The sequence below is a fragment of the Pelodiscus sinensis genome, chromosome 3 (genome assembly GCF_049634645.1).
Source record: "Pelodiscus sinensis isolate JC-2024 chromosome 3, ASM4963464v1, whole genome shotgun sequence".
NCBI classification, from domain to species: domain Eukaryota; kingdom Metazoa; phylum Chordata; order Testudines; family Trionychidae; genus Pelodiscus; species Pelodiscus sinensis.
Genome location: NC_134713.1, coordinates 147,040,148 through 147,067,017, shown reverse-complemented (window position 1 = coordinate 147,067,017; position 26,870 = coordinate 147,040,148). Strand labels below are relative to the sequence as shown.

The following is a 26,870-nucleotide window of genomic DNA, read 5'->3' as shown; positions in this document are numbered from 1 at the left end:
GGTACATAAGCATAAGATGGAAAGGTCCATCTGGCCCAGTATTCTGTCTTCTGCAAGTGGCCACGGCCAGGTGCCTCAGAGGAATAAACAGTACAGGTAATCATCAAGTGATGCCCTGTCATCCATTTCCAGCTTCTGACATTTTTCTGTACTTTTTAAAATTCCAATACTATAAATCTCTTTTGAGATGAAGCAACCATATCTGCACGCAGTATTCAAGATGAGGGTGTACCAAAGGTTTATATAAAGACAATAAGATATTCTTTGTTTTATTATCTATCTGTATTTATGGAACATTATACAACCCACTAATTGGTCAAATACTCCGTTTAACTTACCAGAGCAGACATAATTTTTTCTGAATTTGCAAACAAGACTCTTTTATTCCTTATAAATTCCTATCATTCTTATGAATTGGGTGGAAGTGTGTTTGATTTGTAATATAAATAATTTTATTACAAGTAAGCCTTTTACAATTATAAACTTTTCCAGCATCTTACATTACATTAGGAAAAGAATGTTAATAGAGCTCTTATTTCTGACAAACTAAGAGTTGTAAAAATATAATTGCAATTCCTTCTGGCTGAGATAAGAACTGTCAGTAACAGACAGGGTTTTCCTTCACATGCAAGATTGAGGCACAATGATCTGCTGAAAACAAGACCAAAGTCAAGGAATTTGTGCTCTTAAATATGACCTGCTAGTAACATTGAACAAATCTAGCTATTTTAGATGATATGCTGGATACTCCAAATAACCAAGGCTTAAATTTTAATCTCATTTTCAGAGTTGCCAGCTCTCAAAATGTCTGGCAAGTCTTCCAGTATTTGATTATTTTCTTATAGCTCCTGCTCCTGGACTCATGCTTACATGAGAATCTCAGCTTTTTGCCTTTTTTTAAAAGTTCCATTAACACTAATGGGTCAAAAAACAGAAGACAATTTTTTTTAAAGTATTATTTTTTAAATCTCGTGTTTTGGGTGCCTGACTTCTGAATTTTGAATGCTTATGGCTGACAGTACTGCATTGTAAAAAACTTGATAGACTCCAATGTTCTTTTAGCACATATGCCCAGTGGGAAATTTTTCAAGTTTAATTAGTGGTATCACAGCCACCTTTCCAAACTTGGAATCAACTTTTTATTCTTCTGTCTTTAAGTGATATATTCAATAAACTAGAATAAAATATGAGATCTGGAACACTGGGAGATTTTTTTGTGAGCAAAGCAGCAATATGTTCATGTTAGAACCTAGCCTATTATTCTTTTACCTGTAAGATTTTTCTGTGGCCAGATAGAGATATGGCTTGTGCTCTGTTCCGCCACTATTACTACTGCTACCACCCTCTAAGTAACAAAAGAAAAACAACAACAAAAGCTAGCTCTTCCTGCAATTTTTTTAGCTATGGAGCTAAGACCCAGGAGTAAGAATCCTTCAAGATATCTTCAAAGGTAAGTAATTTCTCTTATCTGCCTTCATGTCTGGAAGTCACAGAGGATAAAAGGTTTTGAGATAGCAAATAAGTTGTTTATTTGCATGCTGATCCCTCTAAACTAGCAGGAGATGGATCAAATCTGCTTTGGTATCTCTTAAGAGAAATCCCACCTGTTAGGAACAGTAATCTTTACACAGAATTGGTTTTAGATTATTAGGACAATTTGTTCTGTGTCCAGAATATTTAAACACAGATAGAAACTGGCTGTCTTTCATTGTGTACCGTACATGTCATGTCACTTTGAATCTATATTCATAACAGGAAAACAAAGTGCATTTTGAATATGTGACTGGACGATGTTACTGCTGTGAGGTGGGTGAAATCTTGTTAACGTTGAGTTAAAACTTCACTGACATTGATGGATGTGAACTCACTCTGCAATTAACATAACTGTAAGGATAAATTAATCACAAATCCATATCTAACAAAAAAAGAGTTGTGAACCTGTCCAGGAATTGTGACTGAAGTGATAGTATTTTGGTGAGTACTATTTGTGTTTGGGGCGGGAGAACACAAAAACTTAGAAGAGACAAAGCGGAAAAGCAAGAAAGAGAAGCAGTAGCCTGTAAGCACATTGTGATCCTGGAAAAAACTAGAGAAAGAGCTTTTGGGTCTGGTGTTTGCTAAAGCTTGGCTCTGAATAAACTTTTGGTGATTATAGGAACTTGGCAAACACTAGTCAGAAATTTATGAAAAGAAAGATCTGATTTGTAAAGCCACATTTTAAGAGATTTTATGGGCTTGGAGAGGAGGGGGGCAGGTATTGGCAGCAGAAAAAAAAAGATCTAGGATGGATGATGTGGTATACTGGGTGGATCACACGGACTATTAATCCACAAAGAAATTAGCATAGGATCATGCAGAATAGGCTACCATGGCTGCAGACATCCACTAATGAAGATGTCACATAAGAAGTAGTTCGCTAAACAGGCTTAGGGCTGTAAGCTAAGAAATTGCTCCTTTTGTTCTTGTGTAAAGGGACTGTTAGCCCCTTACTAAAACTCTGTGGGAGTTTTTGGTTCACCAGCTCCCAATATCAAAAGGGGAAGGGTCCATGAGAAATCAGGGCCCTGAGACTGACAGACCCCAGAGACAATGGAAAGCAGCCAACACTCCAGCTCGGCCTGATTGACAGGTTGGACAGGCCAGTGAGGAAAGTAAGAGGCCAGACCCCGGCCTCCGTGGGACCTGGGATTTTCTGGGTCTCTCTGAGCAAGAAGAGAGAGCTAAGAAGAGCAAGCTGTGGGGAGAGGCAGTCCTGCAGCAACAGAGCCAGGCACACACAGCACAAGGAGCGCAGACCCTGTGTTGAGCAGCAGACTTGCAGTGATCAGAGAGCCAAAGCGGACAGAGAAGCAACACAAGGAGCTGGAGACTGGCAAAGCAGCACAGCCTGCAGCTGGGTGTGGTGAGCAGCTGGGACCAACAAAGTGGGGGGAGAGGCTCTGGGCAGGGAGACACCACCAGCCAAGAGGCCCTGCAGGCCAGACTGAGAGAGCGGTCCTGCCACCGAGAGCCTGAGGCCATGTGGGCACTGCCAGAGCAAGCATGTCCAGCCTGCAGTGCCCCCTGTAGCACAGCCAGGGCCTGAGAGAGAGTCCTGGGACCTATAAGGAACAGACCACCCCAGTCCTTACACTCTGCAGACTGCTGTTTGTGATGTCCCCATGCTACAGAGCAGGACTGCGTGTTCTCATTTAACCTTTTTAATTTGTTCTTATTCTTTTCTCTTTAATCAGTTGATGTTTAATACATTTTATTTGCTTTGAACTGTATGAAATGATCACTAGGTCAAGAAAGCATGCAGTGTGCAGAGAGCACCCCAGAGTGGGGACACCCTAGCCCCTGCCCCAGGTGACTACAAGGTCAGGGTTTAAGCCACGGGAAACCTGTGCCCAGCTTTGTTGGAATTGCTACTCAGGAGAGTGGAAAGGGAGCCCTCAGGGTCAGGGAGGCTGTTGGGTAAAAGAAAGTGGGAGTGGGGACTCAGATCCTTTCGTTGGTCCATTTCACTGGGGTGGTATTGGAGCCAGAAAATTTCCCCACAATAGTGGGAACATTCCCCCGCTTACACTTGGTTCCTTTTGGGCTCAGAGAAGCAGGACTTCATACATTCCTTGTAAATAAGCAAGATTGCCTCAAAGAAAATACCAGACTCCATCAGTTTGTGTTCCAAATGGAACATTCCAGGGCCTGAACTTTGACTAGCTGCTTAGATGAAAAAGTAGCAACAACATTTGTTGAAATCCCATTTCCTTTCCCTCCTTATTTCCATATAGATCATAGAATCAGAAGGTTGGAATAAACCTCAGGAGGTCACTAACAGTGTTCCCACTAAGATTTTCCATCCATGAGCAAAGTGAATTCTGTCTTGTGAGGTCACCAATGAGGTCATGTGTGCTTATTTAGATGTGTGCCACTGTGGCATCCCCCAGTGGTGCTGCTCCCCAAGAGACTTTCCCAGTTAGTGCCCCGCCTCTCTCGTGGGCAGAAGGCGAGGCGTTACACACCCCCCCCCCCCAAGGAGCGCTGCTCCCTGGGTAGCCTGTGTGCAGACAGGGACTGCCCAGGCTGCTTCTCATGGGGCTGCCTAGGAGTCCCCACCTGGGACAGAGGGAAGCTGCTGCCAGCACCCAGAGTTTGCAGGGAGTGAGGTGCTGGTGGTGGGGCAGTGACATATGGGGAGTCGGGGAGACACAGAGCGTTGGGGGGTATAGGGTGCTGGGGGACAAAAGAGAGATGTGGGTGGGGTAGGAGAGATGCAGGGGGCCCCAGGACCAGGAGCAGCCGCACTACAGCCTGGCTCCAGCTTTGGACAGCCACCACATGATCAGCCCAGGGGGCAGTTAGGAATCCACTTTGCAGCCCTGAACACACCTCCAGCCCTGGAGAAGGGCTGGAGCTAGGCATGTAAAAGAGTAGTTGAATAGTCAACTACTTGCATTCCCCCCGCCCCGCCTCTTTATCAGAGGCTGCGGGGGGAGGAATAGGGAAGCAGGAGCTGGTGCTGGGTCAAGCCAGCTTAAAAGCTGGTTCCCCCTAGCACTGTCTCTGTGCGTGGGAGGGGACAGGGAAGGCAGAGATGAAGCAGTGCCACAACCACCCAGCTCTTACTACATTTCAAAGGCAGAGCCACAGCAGGGGTAGCGAGTGCCTCCCTGCTTATCAACTAATTAGGTAGTCAATGGAAACTCAATTAGCTGATAAATCAAAATGTAACATCCCTAGCTGGAGCTGCCCACCAGAATAGGTCCCCACACCACCATGCAGCCCTGGTCCCCTGAGTAGGTCCCTGGCCAGCCCTCTGAGCAGGCATCTGGTCTCCCAAGCAGGGCAGAGAGTTTTTTGTGCATGGCCCGCAGATGCACCCCTTAGCAGGAACTATGGTCACTGAGTCCAACTCCCTGACCAAAGCAAAACCAACCCCAACTAAATCATCTCAGCCAGGGCTTTGTCAAGCTAGGACTGAAAAACTTCTAGGGATGGAGATTCCACCACCTTCCTAGGTAACCCATTCCAGTGCTTCACCACCCTCCTAGTGAAATATTTTTTCCTAATCTCCAACCTAGACCTCCCCAACTGCAATTTGAGACCATTGTTCCTTGTTCTGCCATCTGTCACTACTGAGAACAGCCTTTCTCTGTCCTTTTTGGAACCTCCCTTCAGGTAGTTAAAGGCTGCTATCAAATCCCCCCCTCACTCTTTTCTTCTTCAGACTAAAGAAGCCCAAATCCCTTAGCCTCTGCTTGTAAATCATATGCTCCAGCCCCCTTATCATTTTTGTTGCCCTCTGCTGGACTTTTCCCCATGCATTTACATCCTTTTTGTAATGGGGCCCCAGAATTGGACACAATACTCCAGATGTGGCCTCACCAGTGCTGAATTAAAGGGAATAATCACGTCTCTAGATCTCAGTGTAGCGAACAGGAGCAGCTAACAGGGAAGTTCTCCAGGTGAAGGAGGAGCGATTACGAGACCCTTGTGGTAAGTGTTGATCTGCAGTATGTGTACAGGCAGTCCCCGACTTACGTGGATCCGACTTACGTCGGATCCCTAGATACGAACGGGGTGAGGCAACTCCCGCACATGCGCAGCAGCATTCCCGGGGCTCGCTCACCTGGGTCCTAGGATCCTCCTCCTCCTCGGGCCGGCTCCGACTGGGGTCCCGCAGAGCTGCCGGGCAGAGGAAAAGTGCCTCCCCATGCCCGCTGCCCCCCCCCCCCGCCAGCAACAGGCTGCCCCCTCCCCTGAGCAACAGGCTGCCGAACAGACAAAAGCAGCCTCTCTGCCCCTCCTCCCCTCTATACATGCCGGGCTCCCGGAGCGCAGCAGCGTCCCCGGGGCTCGCTCACCCGGGTCCTAGAATCCACCTCCTCCTCCTCTTCGGCCGGCTCCAACTGGCCTCTGCCTGCAGCAGCTGGCCACAGGGACAGGGATCCCGCAGAGCTGCCGGGCAGAGGAAAAGTGCCTCCCCACGCCCGCTGCCCCCCCGCCCCCCGCGGCCTCGCATCCTGCACGCCTCCCCCCTCCCCCCCTGCCAGCAACAGGCTGCCCCCTCCCCTGAGCAACAGGCTGCCGAACAGCAGACAAAAGCAGCCTCTCCGCCCCTCCTCCCCCTATACATGCTGGGCTCCCTGGGCAAACAAAGACTCCACCAAAACAAACAAAGTGCTGGCCTCATTGTGTTAGCAAAAAAAGGACCCTCCTCCTAGAACCCTGGGTGGTGTGTGGAAATAAAGCTATTAGCTCAAAGCATGGTGCAGAGCTGTTTGATATTTGATGAGTTACTCCTTTAGTCCTGAGTTTGTCACAGGGACAGAAATAGATGTGAAATCTTCTGAACAGGGGAACAGACAGCAAAACAAACATTAGAGGGGAGTTAACCTTTCCCTATGCTATCCAAAACTAAAAAAAATGTTTGGCTAGAGTTTCCCCTACAATATGTACCAGTTCCGACTTACATACAAATTCAACTTAAGAACAAACCTACAGTCCCTATCTTGTACGTAACCCGGGGACTGCCTGTATTTCTGTTTGGGAGGTACTTGCTGGGTTCCTGAAAGATACTGTGTGCTGAGCTGATGTTTGTCTGTCTGTTTGGAGGTTCATGTGCTGTTTGTTTGTTTGAAAGACCATGTGCTAAGGCCAACGGCTGAAAACTGTGGGTTTGTTAACAAGGATTTGAAACCTATAACCCTCTGTTTATTGGTCTAACCTTAACCAAGGAGTGGGACTATCAGGAAGGCTTGGGCTATATAAAGCCTGCTAGTAAGAAACCAGGGAACTTAGGCTACACATCTAGACTGCACTGCTTTCTGGTATCCTGGAAAAGCAATGCCACGTCCAAGGAATGCATCTGCTTTTTTGGGTCTGTACTGGGACCAGTCCTATTTAATCTATTTATAATGATGTGGAGAAAGGGGTAAAAAATGAGGTGGCAAAATTTGCATATGATACCAAACTGTTCAAGACAGTTAAGACCAAAGCAGACTGAAGGGCTGCAAAAGGATCCTACAAAACTAGATGATTGGGCAACAAAATGGCAAATGAATTTTAATGTTGATAAATGCAAAGTAATGCACATTGGAAAAAATAATCCCAGCTACACACACAAAATGATGGGGACTAATTTAGCTATCACCACTCAAGAGGAAGATGTTGAAGTCACTGGATAGTTCTCTGAAAGCATCCAGTCAATGTGCAGTGACAGTCAAAAAAGCAAGCAGAATTTTCGGAATAATTTTAAGATACAGAGAATAAGTCATAGAATATATTATTACCTCTGTATAAATCCATGGTACGCCCACAACTTGAATACTGTGTACAGATGTGGTCACCTCATCTCAAAGAAGATATATTGGCATTGGAAAAGTTTCAGAAACGGTCAACAAAAATTGTTAGGGGTATTAAACAGGTGCCATATGAAGAGAGATTGAAAAGACTTGGACTTTTCATCTTAGAAAAGAGGAGACTAAGGGGGGATATTATAGATGTCTATAAAACCACAACAGGTGTGGAGAAAGTGAATAAGGAAAAGTTATTTACTTGTTCCCAGAACATAAGAACTTGGGGTCGCCAAATGAAATTAATAGGTAGCAGGTTTAAAACAAACAAAAGTAAGATTTTCTTCATGTAGCCCATAGTCAACCTCTGGAAGTCGTTGCCAGAGGATGTTTTGAAGTTCTGGACTTTAACAGGGCTCAAAAAAGATCTAGATAAATTCATGGAGGTTAGACCCATCAATACTACTTAGCCAGAATGTGTAGGAATGGTGTTCTTAGCCTCTGTTTGTCAGGGGCTGGAAATGAATGACAGAGGTTCACTTGTTGATTATCTGTTTCTGTTCACTCCTTGTGGGCATATGGCATTGGCCACTATTGGAAGATAGGACACTGGGCAAAATAGACCTTTGGTCTGACCCAGTATAGCCATTCTTATGTTCTGGTAATGCTCCTCAGCTTGCGAACAGGAGCAGCAAACAGGGACTTTTGAGAGGGAGTTCTCTAGGTAAAGGAGGAGTAAATATGGGACCCTTGAGGTAAGTGGCTCTCTGTAGTGTGTGTGTTTGTGTGTGTGTGGGGGGGGGGATCGGGAGGATTACTTGCTGTGTGCTGAGCTTGTGTTTGTCTGGTTTGTTTGTTTGTTTGTTTGTTTGTTTGTTTGTTTGTTTGTTTGAAGGACTGTGTGCTGTGGCTGGCAGCTGGAAGCTGTGAGCTTCTAAAGGTTTGAAATCTAGAAGCCTCTGTTAATTGGCTGAGTCTTAGTCGGGGGCGGGGTTAGCAGGGCTTTATAAAGCTGTGAGTCAGCAACCAGGGAGCTTGCGAACAGGAGCAGCAAACGGAGTTTTGAGAGCGAGTTTGGAAGGGGAGTGGGAAGGGGCCAAAGTGCTCTTGCCAGTCTTTAGTTTAAAGGTTTTTAATACAAACTTCCTGTTTTAACTAGAAACCTTATCAATCAAACTCGTTCATAGGAAAAAATGCAGACAGAAGCCCAACAGCAGACTAGAGGCTATCCTGTTTATTGTGTTGGGTGTAATATGTATAATTACCTGCCCTGTGGGTAGGTGGCGTATGTGTGGACTCGTTGCAAGGAGCTCCTGACCCTCAGAGACCGAGTTTGAGCATTGGAGGCAGAGCCAGCTTTAGGAAGTGCAGGGCCCAATTCGAACAGTTTTGGTGGGGCCCCACCACCCAGGATTTTTTGTTGAGCAAAACATCAACAACAACCACACACACACACACACACACACACACACAAATACAATCACTCACGCCCCCACAACCACACACAAATATTACATCAGAAGTAGATCTGATCAAAATGTATATCCATATAGTTGAACATTTTCAAAAAAAATGCCATTCTTTATCATGCAAAATTTTACACAAAATTAAATCAGTTGCCTTAAGTGCAGGTCAAATATTTTCAATTGCAAACTATCTAATCTTTTCAATAAAGTTTAAAGTTTGATTTTTAAAAAGTTACCAGAGAGTGTTGCAGTTTTCTGTTACATTGATTTACTTTTTAAATTGCAAAAATGGAGTCTCTGTTAAGAAAGTGTCGGTTCTGTGGTCAAATTCCAGTCCTTAGTGATTTCAGCACCAATGATTTCACTAGGTAATATGGTACCTCACCACCATTGCCTCCTTTGCACTGCCCTTCAACACACTGCCTGCATGTTGAGTCCAAGGTCAGTCTACACAAGATTTTATCAATGATTTTTGCTCAAGCGATCACTGAGACAACACAAGGATTCTCAACTGATTCTAGTCAGCTCTGCCTTTAAACACTGGATGGAAAGTGTCAGATATAATTGAGGACTCCCAAATAGACTCTATACCACCAGAAATAAAACCTGTTTCCATCTTCTGTGACTTTCAGTTAGATGTGACTCACTACCCTTCGCTTAGTGTTCAAGTTATGGTAGACCCTAAACCAGGTCACATATTAAGTTCAGGTCTTTTACCTTTTAATCATACAATACGGATAACAACATTTCATTCTCCCAGCTCCAAGTCTTAAGTGAATTTCAACCCCAAAAGAGCCAAAATTGATCACCTTGACACAGCAAGTGTGTCTACTGATCCCTGTGGCAAGTAGGTATGTCTATATAAATAAGGTCTGCTCGTGAAGCCAGGGCACCAAAAGGGCTCGGGACGGCCCTGAGCGCAGGATTTGGTGGTGATGAGGGACTTCAACTATCCAGACATATGTTGGGAAACTAACACAGCGGGGCACAGACTATCCAATAAGTTCTTGGACTGCATTGAAGACAACTTTTTATTTCAGAAGATTGAAAAATCTACTAGGTGTGAAGCTGTTCTAGATTTGATTTTAACAAATAGGGAGGAAGTGGTTCAGAATTTGAAAGTGGAAGGCAGCTTGGGTGAAAGTGATCATGAAATCATAGAGTTCATGATTCTAAGGAATGGTAACAGGAAGAACAGCAAAACAGTTTAGGGCCCAGCCTCCTGAGAGAGTGTTCCCCAGATGGGATCAGACCCCAAAGAATTAGATAAGCCCCCTTTAGCAATGAAAGGGGGAATGAGCACACTGGTCGTCCCCCCCCCCCCCCCCGGTAACAATTGCTTACACTGGGTTTGATAGAAAATAAAAATGGTTTTATTAAGTTGAAGCAGTAGGATTTAAGTAGTAATAAATGAGAATAGGCAGAGCAAAGTAGGTTACAAACCAAAATAAACAAAACCACTTGGCTATTCTACATTGAAACCTCAGTACAAACTTGATCAAACTCACCCTAAAACCTCTTTTCCAGCTGCCCCTCCAAACCAGGGCTCTCCTATTTTCCTAGGAGGGTGGAGAAGCACTGGGATGGGTTACCTAGGGAGGTGGTGGAGTCTCCATCCCTAGAGGTGTTTAAATCTCGGCTTGACAAAGCCCTGGCTGGGTTGATTTAGTTGGGATTGGTCCTGCTTAGAGCAGGGGGCTGGACTTGATGACCTTCTGAGGTCTCTTCCAGCTCTAGGGGTACGTCTAGACTACATGCCTCTGGCGACAGAGGCATGTAGATTAGGCTACCAGACATAGGAAAATGAAGCGGCGATTTAAATAATCGCCACTTCATTTAAATTTACATGGCTGCCGCGCTGAGCCGACAAACAGCTGATCAGCTGTTTGTCGGCTCAGCGTGATAGTCTGGACGTACAGGTGTCGACATCAAAGGTATTTGTCGACCACCCAGGTATACCTCATCCCAGGAGGCATACCTGGGTGGTCGACAAATACCTTTGATGTTGACCCCCACGCGTCCAGACTATCGCGCTGAGCCGACAAACAGCTGATCAGCTGTTTGTTGGCTCATGTAAATTTGGCGGCAGCCATGTAAATTTAAATGAAGCGGCGATTATTTAAATCGCCGCTTCATTTTCCTATGTCTGGTAGCCTAATCTACATGCCTCTGGCGACAGAGGCATGTAGTCTAGACGTACCCTAAGATTCTATGATTCCTCCACACCCTGGGGTCCCTGGCTCCTTCCTTCAGGTGCAGCCCAGCCAAAAGACCCAGGCCTCTGCTTTCCTATTTCTTTTGTTAAGGAGTTGAGGCCACTCCCTACCAACCACTGCTCAGACTTAAGATTGTTAAACAAAAGATTGTTTAACAGTGGCTCATCTAGAAGTTGCAGGTAACACCCTCCATGTCTCCAATTCACATATTTGAAACTCACAAAGTATTCCCCACTCCATGTGTCTAATTTTACACACACAAATGATACATACAACAGAGTAAGATAAACAGAGCCAGCGTATCATGGCATGAAGATCGATGAGTTACATGAAATAATTCACTCAAACCACCTCTGAGTTATGTATATTCATGTCCATGAGTCCATTTCTTAAAGCATGGCCGGGGGAGGGGGGTCCATCACACACTGCTTCTTATCTCAGAGACCAAGGAGAACAATTTTTCTCCCTCCTCATTAACTGGGAGCTCCATATTAAGTGTCCTCCTCTTGCCCTTTCTAGGAGTCCGTTCTGTTTTATGTCCACTCATGCCCATATACAAAAGAGCAGATTATTTAAGAAATTGATCTGTTTTTCTTAAGATGAAAAAACAACTTTTTTTCTAAGTGAAACTGTTGCAGAGAAGCCTTTCTATTTCAGCTACTACAACTAGGTTGCCACGAAGAGAAATCATTGTCTCTCAAACAGTCTGTGGGGAGGAACAGACAAGGATCCTTAAACCCAGCTTGCTAGATCCATTGCCCATAAGTTACTCTCTCTTCTACACCAGTTGGCAACACACAGGGTTGACTGAAATTAGGACCAGTCTTTCAGAAAAAACTGGTTTTTGGCTTTATTGACTTAGTCTCTTAGGGTATGTCTACTCTAGCCCCCTAGTTCGAACTAGGGAGGCTAATGTAGGCATTTGAAGTTGCAAATGAAGCCCGGGATTTAAATATCCCAGGCTTTATTTGCATCTTCCCATCTGGGCGCCATTTTTAACCCCCCCTAGTCCGAACTAACTGCCCGCGGCTACACGCGGCAGTCAGATGTTAACTCGAACTAAGTCCTTAGTTCTAATGGCATATTAGGTTGCCATCAGATCCAGAGATCCAGAGATTATTATTCCCCTTTATTGGGCTCTGGTGAGGCCACATCTGGAGTATTTTGTCCAGTTCTGGGCCCCCAATTACAATGTGGATGCATTGGAGAGGGTCCAGCAGAGGGCAACCAAAATGATTAGGGGGCTGGAGCATATGACCTATGAGGAGAGGTTGAGGAAGTTGGGTCTGTTTAGTCTGCAGAAGTGAAGAGAGGGGGGATTTGATAGCAGCCTTCAACTTCCTGAAGGGAGGTTCTACAGAGGATGGAGAAAGGCTGTTCTCAGTAGTGATAGATGGCAGAACAAGGAGCAATGGTCTCAAGTTGTGATGGAAAGGTCCAGGTTGGATATTAGGAAAAACTATTTCCCTAGGAGGGTGGTGAAGCACTGGAATGGGTTACCTAGGGAAGTAGTGGAGTCTCCATCCCTAGAGGTGTTTAAGTCTCGGCTTGACAAAGCCCTGGCCGGTTTGATGTAGTTGGGATTGATCCTAGAGCAGGGGGCTGGACTAGATGACCTTCTGTGGTCTCTTCCAGCTTTATGGTTCTATGATTCTATGACACTGTGTCCCCAGGGAAAACTGACCACTTCTCGTGTTTCTCCGCAGCCTTTCCAGCTGCGAGTCCCTGCCCAGGACATCCTCCCACACCCAGGTCCGCTGCCAGGAGCACTGGGTGCAGGAAGACCTGCAGCTGCGGCAAGAGAGCTTGCGGGAGCTGCTTGACCAAGGGCGTGCCTTCCACGACCACCTGCAGACCCTGGTGCAGAGATTGCTGCTTGCTTCCGCTCCAGCCCCTGTGGCCGCCCCAGCTATCGCTCTTCCTCCCATTCCTGCTCCCGCTCCCCAAGGGATGCAGAGGCCCCCGCTCCCGCAGTGCTGGGAGACAGGTAGACCAGCAAGACCCCCCAACCCTTAGCTTGTCCTCCCCCTTCTTTCCCTTGCCTCCCCCTACCTGCTCCCTCCTCCCAGGTTTCCCCCTCCCTGCTCCCACCCTCATTCCCCCCTCACCCGAGTTATGATCAATAAAGAGAGTTTGTTTTTGGCTGAAACAAAATACAGGACTATGTAGCACTTTAAAGACTAACAAGACTAACCATCTTGTTAGTCTTTAAAGTGCTACATAGTCCTGTATTTTGTTTCAGCTACACCAGACTAACACGGCTACATTTCTATCACTTTGTTTTTGGCAACACACGTTTTTATTGTATATCAGGAAGGGGGGTTAGGGAGGGGAAAGTGGAAGGATGTGAGGGTAAAATGAGGCACAAGCCCCCAGTGGGGCACACCAGGCAGACTTTAGTCCTTCTCTGGGTAGAAGTTCTCCTGCAGGGCCTCCTGGATATGGACAGCCTCCCCAGTGGGCCTCCCAGCTGGCAGCCGTGTGGGGCTGCACGTAGAAAGCCTCCCCCTTCCTCCTACACAAATTACGCAGCACACAACATGCTGCCACCATGTGTGGAATATTCCGCTTGGAGAGGTCCAGGTGTGTGAGGAGGCATCTAAATCGGGCCTTAAGCCGGCCGGAGGCACCCTCCACCACAATGCGGGCCCTGCCGAGCTTGGCGTTAAAGGCCTGTCGGGAGGGGTTTGAGGTGTCCCATGTAGGGCTTTCTGAGCCAGGGTTGTAGTGGTTAGGTCGCATCCCCCACCAGGCACACGGGCACATCCACGTCCCCAACCCTGATGTGGCAGTAGGGGAAGAAAGTCCCGGCGTGCAGCCTCTGGCACACGGAGGAGTTGTGGTATACCCGCGCTTCGTGTACTTTGCCGGACCAGCCCACGTTGATGACCGGTGGTCAGACACGGCCTGCAGGATGACCGAGAAGTATCCCTTCCGATTGATGTAGAGGGCATGGATCCCTTCCTGTTGATGTGGTCCGGGGCACGGCTGGGGATGTGTGTCCCGTGGATTGCTACCCCCCTGCAGTTGGGGAAGCCCAGGGTGCCAAACCCTCGATCACCACATCCAAATCAGTGAGGTGGATGACTCTGCAGAGCAGCACTCTATTGATGGCTTTGACCACTTGCAGAGAGACACACAAAACCGAGAGTCACTAGGGTGGCTGACAGTGCTCCTTCCCCACCACTGCCCTGCACCCCCATTCCCAAGAGCAACCCCCCCCCCTGCAATCCTGCCCACCACGGGCAGTCTAGTGCAGCTGGGACAGACCAAACTCTCCTGGAGAGGGGACTTTCACCACCTCCCCCCCTTTTCGGTAGCCCATTCCCTCCTCACACCCCCCCTCCTGGCACAATGGCCAGAGACTGCCATACCTGCATGAGCACTGCTCTGATGGTGGATCTCCCCATGCCGAACTGGTTCACCACAGATCAGTAGCTATCCGGCATGGAGAGCTTCCAGAGGGTGATGGCCATGTGCTTGTGGTGGGGAATGGCGGGCCTCATGTGCGTGTCCCATCACTGCAGAGCAGGGATGAGCCACTCACAGAGTTTGAGGAAAGTGTCCTTCATCCTGAAGTTCTGGGTCCATTGTTAGTCTCCCCAGCACTCCAAGTCAATGTGGCCCCACCAGTCGCTGCTGGTGTCCAGATGCTAGATGCGGCAGGGCACGCTGGTGTCCGGGTGCTGCTGCTGCTCCTCCCTGGCCCCCAGAGGGGTCGGGAGGAGGGCCTGGGGGTTGGGCTGCAGCAGATGCTGCCAGGCAGTCTCCAGCAATTGGAGCCAGGCTTGCAACGCCTCCAAAATGAGCACCAGAGTGCCCAGGGGCGGCTCTGGCTCCATGGTGCAGAGTGCTGTGGTGTCCCGAGTCAGGGCAACCAAAGCAGACAGAGAGAAAAATGCTTTGCTGTCCCTCAGTGAGGTAGGGAAGCAAGCAGGGAAAGCTGAGAACCGGCTGTCCGGGGGGAGTCCCTTTAAGCACAAGCCTCAGATAGCCTCAGGCAACAGTAACACAAAGCAACTACTGACCTGATGCCCTGCTGGAACCAGTTTCAGCTGCCCCTAAATGCGATTCAGTGTCCAATCATATGCACTCTTTCGAAATAGCAAAAAGGTATTTCAAAATGCATTTTGTGTGTAGACGTGTTATTTCAAAATAACTTATTTCGAATTAACTATTTTGAAATAAGAGATTTCGAAATAACGCTGTAGTGTAGACATACCCTAAGGGTATGTCTACATTGCATGACTATTTTGGGATACCAGAGGTATCCCAGAATAGCTACCCCATGTCTACATAAGCTGCCTGTTATTTCGAAACATTTTTCAAAATAACGGGTGCACTATTTCGGCATCCTGGTAACTCTAGTTCCATGAAGGTTAAGGGATGTCTCATAATAGCATGTTATTTCAAAATTTGGCACTCTGTAGACATGCCAAATTTCATAATAAGCTATTTCAAAGTAGATTTGAAATTAGATACGCAATTTGCATAGCACAAATTGCGTATCTTATTTCGAGTTGAGTGTGCTGTGTAGACACACCCTTAAAGTCTATTGTCCTTTTGTAGAGTTTAATCTCCCTGCCCTTTTTCCATTGGGGCATATTGTTTTGCTAACAGCTGGGTTGACTCCAGGAGTGGCATGTCCCACAGCTGTCTCCTGCATAGCTGGACTGCCTTTGTTACCCTCAGTCTCTGGGTAAATCAGCCTTCACCTTGTGCACCACCCCTTTCTAAAGGGAATTTTCCCTTTTAAATTCCTCCTCCACCAGGCTGAACAAGCCTTGTAGGTGTACCTTGTTAGAGCACTACAGACCCAGAACAGCTCATTAGCTACCCCCAGCCCTGAGGTGGGGGGCAGGCTATCCCTTCACAAACAGGGTTCTTTAAGAGTGTGGATTATTTCAGATCTCAGATTTACTTAGCCTTTAATGCTGAACCTTCTTGCAGCAAATTAATTTTGTTTTGAAATTGATCCCTTTGATTTCTGAGTCATTAAAAAAATCCACAGTAACATGCTGCTCTTAGTGTAGTTAGTGCATAAAAATAGCACTACCATGCTGTGCTAACACCCAGAGGTGAATTACAGATCACCTGGTCGAATGGAACTGTTTTAGGTGATGTATTATGATTATAAATATCACAAAGCACAGGTCCTTGATTGACCTTTCAGAAACATATTCCTGAGATTGTCAAATTGTTCACAGCAGACTTAGTTCTCTGTATACAAAATAAGAAGAAAAAAGCCGAATCGCTGAAGAAGAAAAATTTTTGTTCCATATGTGTTGTTAATTTATGTTTCAGGATGTTTCTGAATTGGAAATGTGTCAGCTGGTTACTGCTTACTCATCTTGGATTGCAGTTGCTGCTCTGAGGCTTAATCATCATGTTCGTATTTGGGGGTATTACATTCATAAAACTAGAGGCCAAAAGTATGGGCAGCTAGCCCCAGTCTTTAACATTTTAACCCATAGACTACCGGCATTTTCAAGAGTGCCAGCTGTATTAATATTAGGATGATGTATATCTGTAATATTCAAAGGAGATTCAGTATTCAGTCTATCGTGACTTGCTGACTAATTCCAATATGTTACACTCTATTTCTTCTCCATCTCTTTGTTTCCAAAGGGTTTAAGCGATCAATGAGCAACCTAGGCTAATGAGTGGGCTGCATGAGTGGCCCTCCTTCATCTTAGGTGTATGCAAAATTGTCATAACCAGGATGGTTTCTGGGATAGAGTGGATGTAGAGGAAGTGCACGGTTCTTATAGTCAATGTTGTGTGCAACCAGCAGTAGGGATGTAAGGAATTAGTTGACTATCTGATAAGCAAAAGCTTATCGGATAGTCAACAAGTCCCTTGATTAGTTGCTTCCCCCTGCCTTGCTATCTCTGTCTGAGGCAGCAAGAGAGGGAGCAGAAGCTCGTCCTTGGGGGAGCTGGCTTAAAAGCTGGTTCTTCCCAGCACTGTCTCTGCAGAGGGCAGGGAAGGCACGTGGGTAGCAGGGACCAGGTGTGAGCCGGGAATCAGCTGATTTCAGGCTCGCACCCAGTCCCAGACACTGCGCCTCTGCTTTTAAAAATGTATTAAGAACATGCCAGCTCTTAATACATTTAAAAATCAGAAGTGCAGCAGGAGGGACTCGGTGCGAGCCGGATCAGATGATTCCCAGCTCCCACTCGTTCCCCCGAGGATGTGGTGCAGCTCCCTGTAGTAGGGGTAGATATGAGGTCCTGCCCTTGAGTGGGAGCTGGCCTCAGTGGCCCGAATATACCCCTGGCAGAGCTCTTTTACTTTACTCCGGACCTGTTCCATGGTCCGGGGTGGGTGTCCGCACTCCGCCAGGGAGATGGCCATTCGGCCATAAATATCGGCATTCTGCCGCTTGGCTTGGGGATCTTGTAAAGTCTCCTCCTTGCCCCACAGCTCGAGGAGGGACACGAGCTCTGGGCCTGTCCAGGATGGGGTGCGCCTCTTGGTTCCCCTGGGTGGGTCCTGGGACACCTGGGGCTGCTCCCTGCGAGGGTCAAGGAGGTCATGGGGGGGCTTCAGGGGCAGACATGGCTGTGGCAGGGAGAGCCACGCAGTGAACTGCTGCTCTCTGTCCGACTTCCTGCCATAAGGCTTGTTCAGGTGGCCTGCAACTTTAAGAGGGGCCAGGAGACAGGAACTATAGAGTTGTGATTAGCTTGTATGGAGTGGGCACCTGGGCACCTGTGCTTTTCCCTAGAGTCCTCTTCTTGTACAAAAAAACCCTTCTCTCCATCCACACGCCTCTTTGTAAAAGAGCTCTTTCGCAAAAAGGCTTCTTCTTCATAGAATGAGGATTACTAATTGTGCAAAAAGCCCTTTGTTCTTTCGATTTACTGTTGAAAGAATGTGCTTGCAGTGTGGACGTAACTCAGGTTTTGTCAGAAAAATGGCTGTAGTCTAGCCTTAGCCTGAGAGCGGAGCATGAAGTGCAGTGGCTGCCAGCCCTGTCCCTTGGAACTACTGAATAATCATGTAACTGCTAAAATTTGATGTGGTTATATGATTATTAAATTAATCGCTATCTGACATCCTTATTCCACATGCCATATTCTAGCTGAGATTAAAATACTGCATTTACAGAAAAAAAACACCTTCCTGTGCTTGATTTAGCCAATTCATCTTTTGATCTTTCTTCACTCTGCTGCAACGTAATATCTCAGCATTGTGTTTGCATTCTTTAATGAAGCAACATGGTGGGGTACAGGTTCATTTACAGGGATATCAAATCTATTTTCAAATCAATATGCTGTGTCTGTAGCTTCTCCCTTTCATATCTGTTTTGCCTCATTTGCGCCTACATTTATTTACATTTACCATCATCCAAATATAATTGTCCTTATTTGGTTCAGTACTTAAACTGTCTTGGTTTTTTTCTGTAGTTTGTGCTGTTTGTAAGTATTTATATCTTTTATCCTTTGCATCATCTTCATACTTATATAAGCAGGGGCTGAACTACTGCTTGCTATCATCCAGCTAACAGGAGAGAGCTGCCCTGGGGGTGGGTATGCTCACTCAAATGGTTTAGCTCTGCAAGATAATTAATTGTTAATCATTCATATGTAAATACAGCTCATGCCAGGATGGGGAAGGAATCCAGGGTGTGGCTATGTAAATCCAATTCAGCCAGGGCTGATGGAGGATCAATTGTTAGAATGGAATGTGATGTATTGTATTTAATTTGGGCTGTTGTGGGGGTCACAAATCATGCTAGCACAAATCATGTTACTAAATGTGAGAAAAGTAAAATATAACACCAGTGCTTGCAGGAGAGACACCATCATTGTAAGAGGTCTCAGATGAACAAGACTTCCCATTCCAGAATTCTTTCTGAAGTTGATGGAAGCTCCATTCCAGAATTGAGTGAACTGAGTTGGGGGCAGAAGGGTTTGAGCCAGCCTGCTTCATGCCTGCCAGGTGTGAACTGTAAGACTGACTGTAAGACTCTTTCCCCCTTGTTTTAAGGATAGACCTAAAGACTCCATCAGAAGTCTTTTTGCTAGTCCAGTGGAAGCTGAAATCTTTTGCTAGCCTAGGTGGTGGCTAAAAAGTTAAAATCACTAAAAGCTGAAGTCACTGGTTTAGCCTGGAGCCAGCCCCATTGCAGCCACTGGAGCGGCTGGGAGGAGTGACTGGCGGGAAGCCAGTAAGTGCAGTGGCAGATAGAATCATAGAACCATAGAGCTGGAAAAGACTCAGAAGGTCATCAAGTCCAGCCCCCTGCTCTAGGCAGGACCAATCCCAACTAAATCAACCCAGCCAGGGCTTTGTCAAGTCAAGAGTTAAACACCGTTAGGTCTGGAGATTCCACTACTTCCCTAGGTAACCCTTCTTCTTCGAGTGGCCCCGTGGGTGCTCCATTCTAGGCATCGGGTCTATCCTTGATATGCATCAAGGAGATCATCTCCTGACTATGATTATCATGCTCACAGGAGTTATCATGCCCCTATGAGGAAGGGCAGATCACACTCCCATTCCTACTCTTGTTGTTGCCATCAGTCTTATCACAGACGATCTTCACCACATGCTCCAGAATATCAAAGACCTCAGTCACCAAAGCCGCCCCTTCCCACGGCCCTCTCAGTATCAGTCCTTTCTGATCCAGAGGAGCGTCAAATTTTGGATACGGATGAGCACACGCCTGCAGCTTCCCTTGGGGATGTTCAATCGTCCTCCCCAGATGACGCAGTTTTCGTGGCGGATCCTTTACCACCGGACGATGCCCGTGAATTCCAAGACCTATTCAAGAGGGTGGCACAGTCTCAAGAAGTTCAACTAATGGATGTGCAGGCGAAACAACATAAGTTGTGGAAGAATTTGCACCCTAGGCATCAGTCCAGAGTGGCCTTACCGCTAAACGAGGCAATTCTAGCGTCGGCTTCAGAGATCTGGAACACGCTGACTTCAGTTACCCCATCGTGTAAAAGGACTGAGAAAAGATATTTCATAGCAGCCAAAGGGGGAGAGTTCCTGTTCACGCACCCCTAGCCCAATTCACTGGTGGTGGAGGCAGCCTTGCAGAGAGCAAAGAGCCCACAGGTCAGAAATTCAGCAGCTGACAAGGATGCAAAAAAGCTAGACATTTTTGGACGGAAAGTGTATTCTTCATCCACACTTCTCCTGCGTATCGCTAATTATGCGGTGCTCTTGTCCAATCATAGCTTCGATAACATTGCAAGATTGACGGAAATTGCACAATGAATCTCCGAGGCCGATAGGATTCTCCTCCGTGAGATAATTCAAGAGGGTTATGCGTGTGCCAGAGCAGGTCTGCAGATTGCCAGTGACATGGCTGACACAGCAGCGCGAACAGTAGCTACGGCAGTGTCCATGTGAAGGGCCTCATGGTTAACAATGGCCGCAGTACCCAGAGAGCTACAATCCAAGGTGAAGGATCTCCCATTTGATAGGATTAAGCTCTTTGCAGAAAAAATGCATGGATGACGTACTCCATACAGGGAAGGACTCGCGAACAACCTTACGTACTCTCGGAATGTACGTCCCACCTTTCTGCCACAGATGATATTTTCCGTTCCAAAAACGTTATGACTATCAATTCCGGAGACAGCAAAACCATCCTTATGATAAAGGTCATTCTAAACAGAGGCCACAGCGTAGATGTCCTCACCCGGCTAGAGTGAACAATGCTGGGATGCCCAAACAGCAGGTTTGACTTCCATGTCGAGGGCGCGCTGAACACTCCAGTCGTTGCCAGAGATGCCAAGTCCATTTTTCATCACAGACTGCAACCCTATTACCATCAATGGGTTGCTGTAACATCAGACAAATGGGTATTGGAGGTGATAAGATACGGTCTCACCATCCCATTCACATCCCTCCCTCCTACCACCCCACCATCCCCGTTCCTTTTCAGGAACCCATCGCACGAGGACCTTCTGCAACAAGAGGCTTATCGCCTAGTATCCATCGGAGCGATAGAGAAGGTCCCAGAGGGCTTCAGAAGAAAAGGGTTCTATTTGCGTTATTTCCTAACGCAAAAGAAAACGGGGGGATGGAGACCTATTCTGGATCTGCGCCAGTTGAATCACTACCTTTGAAAACAGCGATTCAAAATGGTGACGCTCACTACGATCATCCCAACTCTGGACAACAACGATTGGTTCGCGGCTCTCGACCTACAGGACGCTTATTTTCATATAGCAATATATCCTGCACACAGACGATTCCTGCATTTTGTCATAAAGGTCGAGCATTTCCAATATCGTGTCCTCCCATTCGGACTGGCTTCTGCTCCACGGGTATTTTCAAAGACCCTCGCCATTGTTGCTGCGCACCTCCGGCGACTGCGAGTCATCATATTCCCTTATCTGGACGACTGTTTGATAAAAGGTACGTCTCAGGAAGAAACGTCCCTCATGGTCACAACCGTCAGACGAGTGTTCAACTCTCTTGGACTGATTGTAAACGAGTCGAAATCGACCCTCACTCCAACACAGAACATACAATTCATAGGGGCAGTTCTCGACTCAAGGATGGCAAGAGCCTATCTACCGAAGGACAGATTCCAGGCAATAAAGGACTTGGTCAGTCTACTTAGCAATAGCCCAGTTGTCTCAGTACATACTGTCTGCGTCTTCTGGGCCACATGGCTGCAGCCACGTTTGTTGTTCCCCACGCACACCTCCACCTCAGAAACCTGCAACACTGGCTGTCAACTGTGTATGTTCCAGGAAGACATGATATTCACAAGCAAGTTTCTCCTCCGCTCCACATTCACGTGTCTCTGCGCTGGTGGACCAAGGCATCAAACATTTTGGTGGGAATGCCTTTTCACAGACCGATTCCGTCAGTACAGCTGACGTCGGATGCCTCCCTCATCAGATGAGGTGCAAACATGGGCGACGAACGCATACAGGGTCGCTGGTCTCCTGCCGAGAGGCGTCTACATATCAACAGACTGGAGTTACGTGCAATATTCCTGGCATGCAAGCACTTCCTCCCTCACCTGAGAGGCAAGACAGTCAGAGTGCTTACAGACAACGTGGCGGTGATGTATTACCTAAACAGACAAGGTGGAGCAAAGTCACGTTCCCTATGCACAGAAGCGGTATGGTGTTGGAACTGGTGCATAAGAACAATATCATTATAGCAGCATCCTACTTACCTGGCATAGCCAATGTCATTGCCAACTCCCTAAGCAGACGCTTTCCCATCGACCACGAGTGGGAGATAAGGCAGTATGTGATTCAAGACGTCTTCAGCAGATGCGATACGCCCCTGGTAGATGTTTGCAATGGCCTCCAACAAGAAGAGTCGCCTTTTCTGTTCCAGAGCAGGGATCAGCAAGGGATCCCTAGGCAATGCACTACTAACCAACTGGAAAAGATCACTACTGTACGCATTTCCTCCAATAGCTCTCATTCCCAGAACACTGGAGAAGATCAGAACGGAGGCAGCAACGGTGATACTGATAGCACCGGCCTGGCCCAGACAAGCTTGGTATCCGTTCTTGCACAGGATGTCTCTACGGCCTCCGTGGCCTCTGCCTTTACACCAGAACCTTCTCTCTCAAGAACGGGGTTCTCTTCTACATCCCAAGCTAGAGATGATACATCTGACAGCGTGGCTCCTGACTGGCTCGAACGAGATGAGAACCTTTGCTCACAGCAGGTCAAGTCCATTCTGATTCACAGTAGAAAAGATTTGACAAGACGTACTTACCTCGCTAAATGGCACAGATATTCATCTTGGTGTCTCCAAAACAACGTCCGACCGCTGTCTGCTCCGTTACACCAGGTCCTCGAGTACATGCTTCACTTGCGGATTTCAAAACTTTCGTTGGCATCCCTTCGAGTTCATCTATTGGCCATCAGTGCTTTCCATTGTCCGATACAGGGTTTCTCATTGTTTTCACACCCGACCACCAAGCGATTCCTCAAGGGTCTGAATAATGTAAGTCCACCTCGGAGACCTCCTCCACCATCGTGGAATTTGGATTTAGTACTCAAAACGCTTATGTTTCCCCCCTTTGAACCACTGGCATCCATAGCACTGCAGATGCTAACTATGAAGACCGCTTTCCTGCTTGCAATTACGTCAGCGCGCAGAGTCAGTGAGTTAGGAGCGATGTCGTCGACTCCCCCATTCACATTGTTTTCAAAAGAAGCAGTGATGCTACGATTGCACCTGGCGTTCACTCCCAAGGTCTCCTCATCGTTTCACATTGACGAACCGACTGTATTTCCTTCTTTTTATCCAAAGCCGCATGCCTCAAATAAGGAGGCTATGCTTCATACACTGGATGTTAGACGTACCCTTGCCTTCTACATAGACAGAATCAGACAGTGGCGCCGAACAGATAAACTTTTGGTATCAACAGCACAGCAATTCAAAGGGCAGGCGCTTTCAACTCAATGCATAGCTAAGCTTATCTCCCTCTGCATAACCACGTGCCACTCTATTCATAACAGACCGTTGCACTCTTATCCACGGGCACATTCGACTAGGGCAGTAGCAACTTTTACGGCCTTTGCCAGAGGAGTTCCCCTAGCAGATATTTGTAGAGCCGCTACATGGGCTTCAAGTACTTCTTTTATGAGATACTATGCCATAGTGCACGATGGGCGTCGGACCACGCGGTGGCTTCCGCAGTCCTGTCTTTTACAGGCAATAATTAATTGACCCGGAGCACTGGTATTCCAGTTACTGCTATACAGTCACCTAGAGTGGAGCACCCACGGGGCCACTCGAAGAAGAAGAACAAGTTACTCACCCTGTGTAGTAATGGTGGTTCTTCGAGATGTGCCCCGGGGGTGCTCCATGACCCACCCTCCTCCCCGCCCTGGGTCTCTCCCTTTGATTTATCATTTCAGGGACCGAGCAGTGAGAGGAACTGGCAGGGGGGCCGGTCTGCGCTCGTGATCAAAGGCGCGAAAGCCGCGCACTGTAGGGGGCATGCACAGACCAGCCAAAGATGGCTCTGAAATCTTCCGACCAGCGGCGCCAGGATGGACTTGACACCTAGAGTGGAGCACCCACGGGGCACATCTCGAAGAACCACCATTACTACACAGGGTGAGTAACTTGTTCATTCCTATGCTTCACCACTCTCCTAGGCTGTGTCTACATTGGTGCGAGTTCTTGCGCAAGTACACTGACGTTCTAATGTATGAAATCAGTGCTTCTTGTGCCAGAACTCTGATGCTCCCACTCAGGAATAAGCTCTCTTGTGCAACTGTTCTTGCGCAAGAGGCCAGTGTAGACAGGCAACATGAATTTCTTGTGCAAGAAAGCCCTATGGTTAAAATGACCCTCAGAGCTTTCTTGCGCAAGAGAGCATCTATACTGGCATGGATGCTCTTGTGCAAAAGCACATCTCTTGCACAAACGCACATGGCAGTGTAGACACTGTCTTCTGAAAGAGTTTTTGCACAAGAACTCTTCCGCAAAAGATTTCTTCCGCAAGATCATGCCAGTGTAGACATAGCCCTAGTGAAATAGTTTTTCCTAATATCCAACCTGGACCTCTCCCACCACTACTTGAGACCATTGTTCTTTCCCCACCAAGGGCTGTCCATCTTCATCCCATCTTGCGTCACTTAGTGCATTAGTCCGGGAGCCGACCTTGTCCGTGAATACAGAGGCAAAGAAAGCATTGAGTACTTCAGCTTTCCACACATAATCTGTAACTAGTTTACCTCCTTCATCCAGTAGGGGCCCCACAGCCTTTCTGATCACCTTCTTCATGTTAACATGCCTGTAGAAACCTTTTGGCTATGTCTACACTGGTGGCTTCTTGCACAAGAACATGTGCGAGCTGTGCTTTTGCGCAAGAGCACCCATGGCAGTGTGGACGCTCTCTTGCGCAAGAAAGCTCTAATGGCCATTTTAGCCATAGGGCTTTCTTGTGCAAGAAATCCCTGCCAAGCGTCCACACTGTCTTCTTGCACAAGAACTCCTGCGCAAGAGGGCTTACACTTGTTAAAAAAGAGCATAGCTCTTGCGCAAGGAGCCCTCTCTTACCACGCCGTACTGTAAATTTACTTGCACAAGAGCGGGCGGGTAGTGTGGACGCTCTGCAGATTCTTGCGCAAGAACGGCCGTACTTGTACAAGAAGCCACGAGTATAGACATAGCTTTATTGTTATCCTTCACATCCTTTGCCAGTCGCAATTCCAATTGTGCTTTTGCCTTCCTGATAACCCCCCAGCATTTTTGAGCTATACATTTAAATCCCTCCCTGGTCATTTGTCCGCGTTTCCACTTTTTGTAAGCTTCCTTTTTGTGCTTAAGTTCACCAGGGATTTCCCCTGTAAGCCAATCTGATCTCCTACCATGTTTGTATCTCTTTCTACACATTGGGATGGTTTCTTTCTGTGCCTTCAATAAAGCTTCTTTAAAATACTGCCAGCTGTCCTGGACTCCTTTCCCCTTCATGTTAGCATCCCAGGAGATTCTGCCCATCAGGTCTTTGAGGGAGTCAAAATCTGCTTTTCTGAAGTCCAAGGTGTATATTTTACTACTCTCTTTTCTTCCTTTGGTCAGGATCCTGAAATCTACCATCTCATGATTAGTGCTTCCCAGGTTGTCACCCACCTCTGCTTCCCCTATTAGTTCCTCCCTGTTTGTGAGCAAAAGCTCAAGCTGCGCACGGCCCATGGTCGGATCCTTTAGCACTTGTATCAAGAGGTTATCCCCAACATTCTCCAAAAACTTCCTTGATTGCCTGTGTACTACCGTATTGGTTTCCCAACAGATGTCAGGGTGATTAAAGTCCCCCACGAGAACCAGGGCCTGCAATCTGGAAGCTTCTCTCAGTTGTCTGAAGAAAGCCTCATCTACCTCATCCACCTGATCCGGTAGCCTATAGTAGACACCAACCACAATATTACTGCTGTTGTTTGCACCTCTAAACTTAACCCATAGACTCTCAACAGGTTTTTCTCCCTCTATAGACTGGAGTTCAGAGCAATCATAGTGCTCTCTTATGTATAGTGCAACTCCTCCTCCTTTTCTCCCCTGCCTGTTCTTCCTGAACAGTCTATACCCTTCCGTGACAGTGCTCTAGTCATGCGAGTCATCCCACCAAGTCTCTGTTATCCCAATTAAATCATATTTCTTGGACTGGGCCAGGGCCTCCAGTTCTCCCTGTTTGTTGCCCAGGCATCTCGCATTAGTGTACAAACACCTCAGATAGCCAGTTGATTGCCCTATCTTCTCCATTCAAATCAGGGGTCCTCCTTTCTTGCTTGTTCCTCTTTGCATTTCTTCCCAGTATCCAACTTTCCCACTCCCCTCAGGGTTTTGGTCACCGTCCCCCAACGAACCTAGTTTAAAGCCCTCCTCACTAGGTTTGCAAGCCTGCCTGCAAAGATGCTCCTTCCTCTCTTGGTTAGGTGGATCCCATCTCTTCCTAACAGTCCTTGTGCCAGGAACAGAGTTCCATGGTCAAAGAAACCGAAGCCCTCTCTGCAACAGCACCTGCGCAACCACGCATTTACTTCCTCAATTTGACGATCCCTGCCCAGTCCTTTCCCTTCAACCACTTGCGTTCCCAATTCTTGGATCTTTCTTCCCAGCGCTACATAATCCGCAGTAACCTGCTCACGGTCATTCTTGGCTGTATTGTTAGTTCCCATGTGGAGAAGCAAGAAGGGGTAGCAATCCGAAGGTTTGATCAGTTTGGTAAGCCTCTCAGTCACATCCTGAATTTGAGCTCCCGGTAAGCAGCATACTTCTCGAGATTCCAGGTCCGGATGGCAGATGGATCGCTCAGTCCCTCTTAGGAGGGAGTCCCCGACCACCACCCACCGTCGTCTTCTTTTGGGAGTGGAGGTCATGGAACACCCATCCCTAGAACTACGCACCTCATGCCTTCCAGCAGAGCAGCTGACGGGAACGACCGGTGGGCAGCCGGTAGG

At 47.3% G+C, this 26,870-nt stretch overlaps 1 protein-coding gene across 11 annotated transcripts in view; it reads left to right on the top strand.

Moving 5' to 3' along the window:
* LOC142828014 (uncharacterized) overlaps nucleotides 1-26,870 on the top strand; it is a 119,371-nt gene that overhangs the window by 27,914 nt on the left and 64,587 nt on the right. For 4 of the 11 annotated variants that reach the window (XM_075925155.1, XM_075925154.1, XM_075925153.1 and 1 more), the window contains exons 3-4: nucleotides 1,402-1,450; nucleotides 12,666-12,946. The exons of 4 other annotated variants lie outside the window; for them this stretch is intronic. In XM_075925155.1, coding sequence (XP_075781270.1) covers nucleotides 1,402-1,450; nucleotides 12,666-12,946 — 330 coding nt within the window. Of the gene's footprint in view, nucleotides 1-1,401; nucleotides 1,451-1,755; nucleotides 1,807-12,665; nucleotides 12,947-26,870 lie in introns of all 11 variants that reach the window. 3 more of the 11 variants (XR_012902910.1, XR_012902909.1, XR_012902912.1) reach the window with 3 other exon arrangements.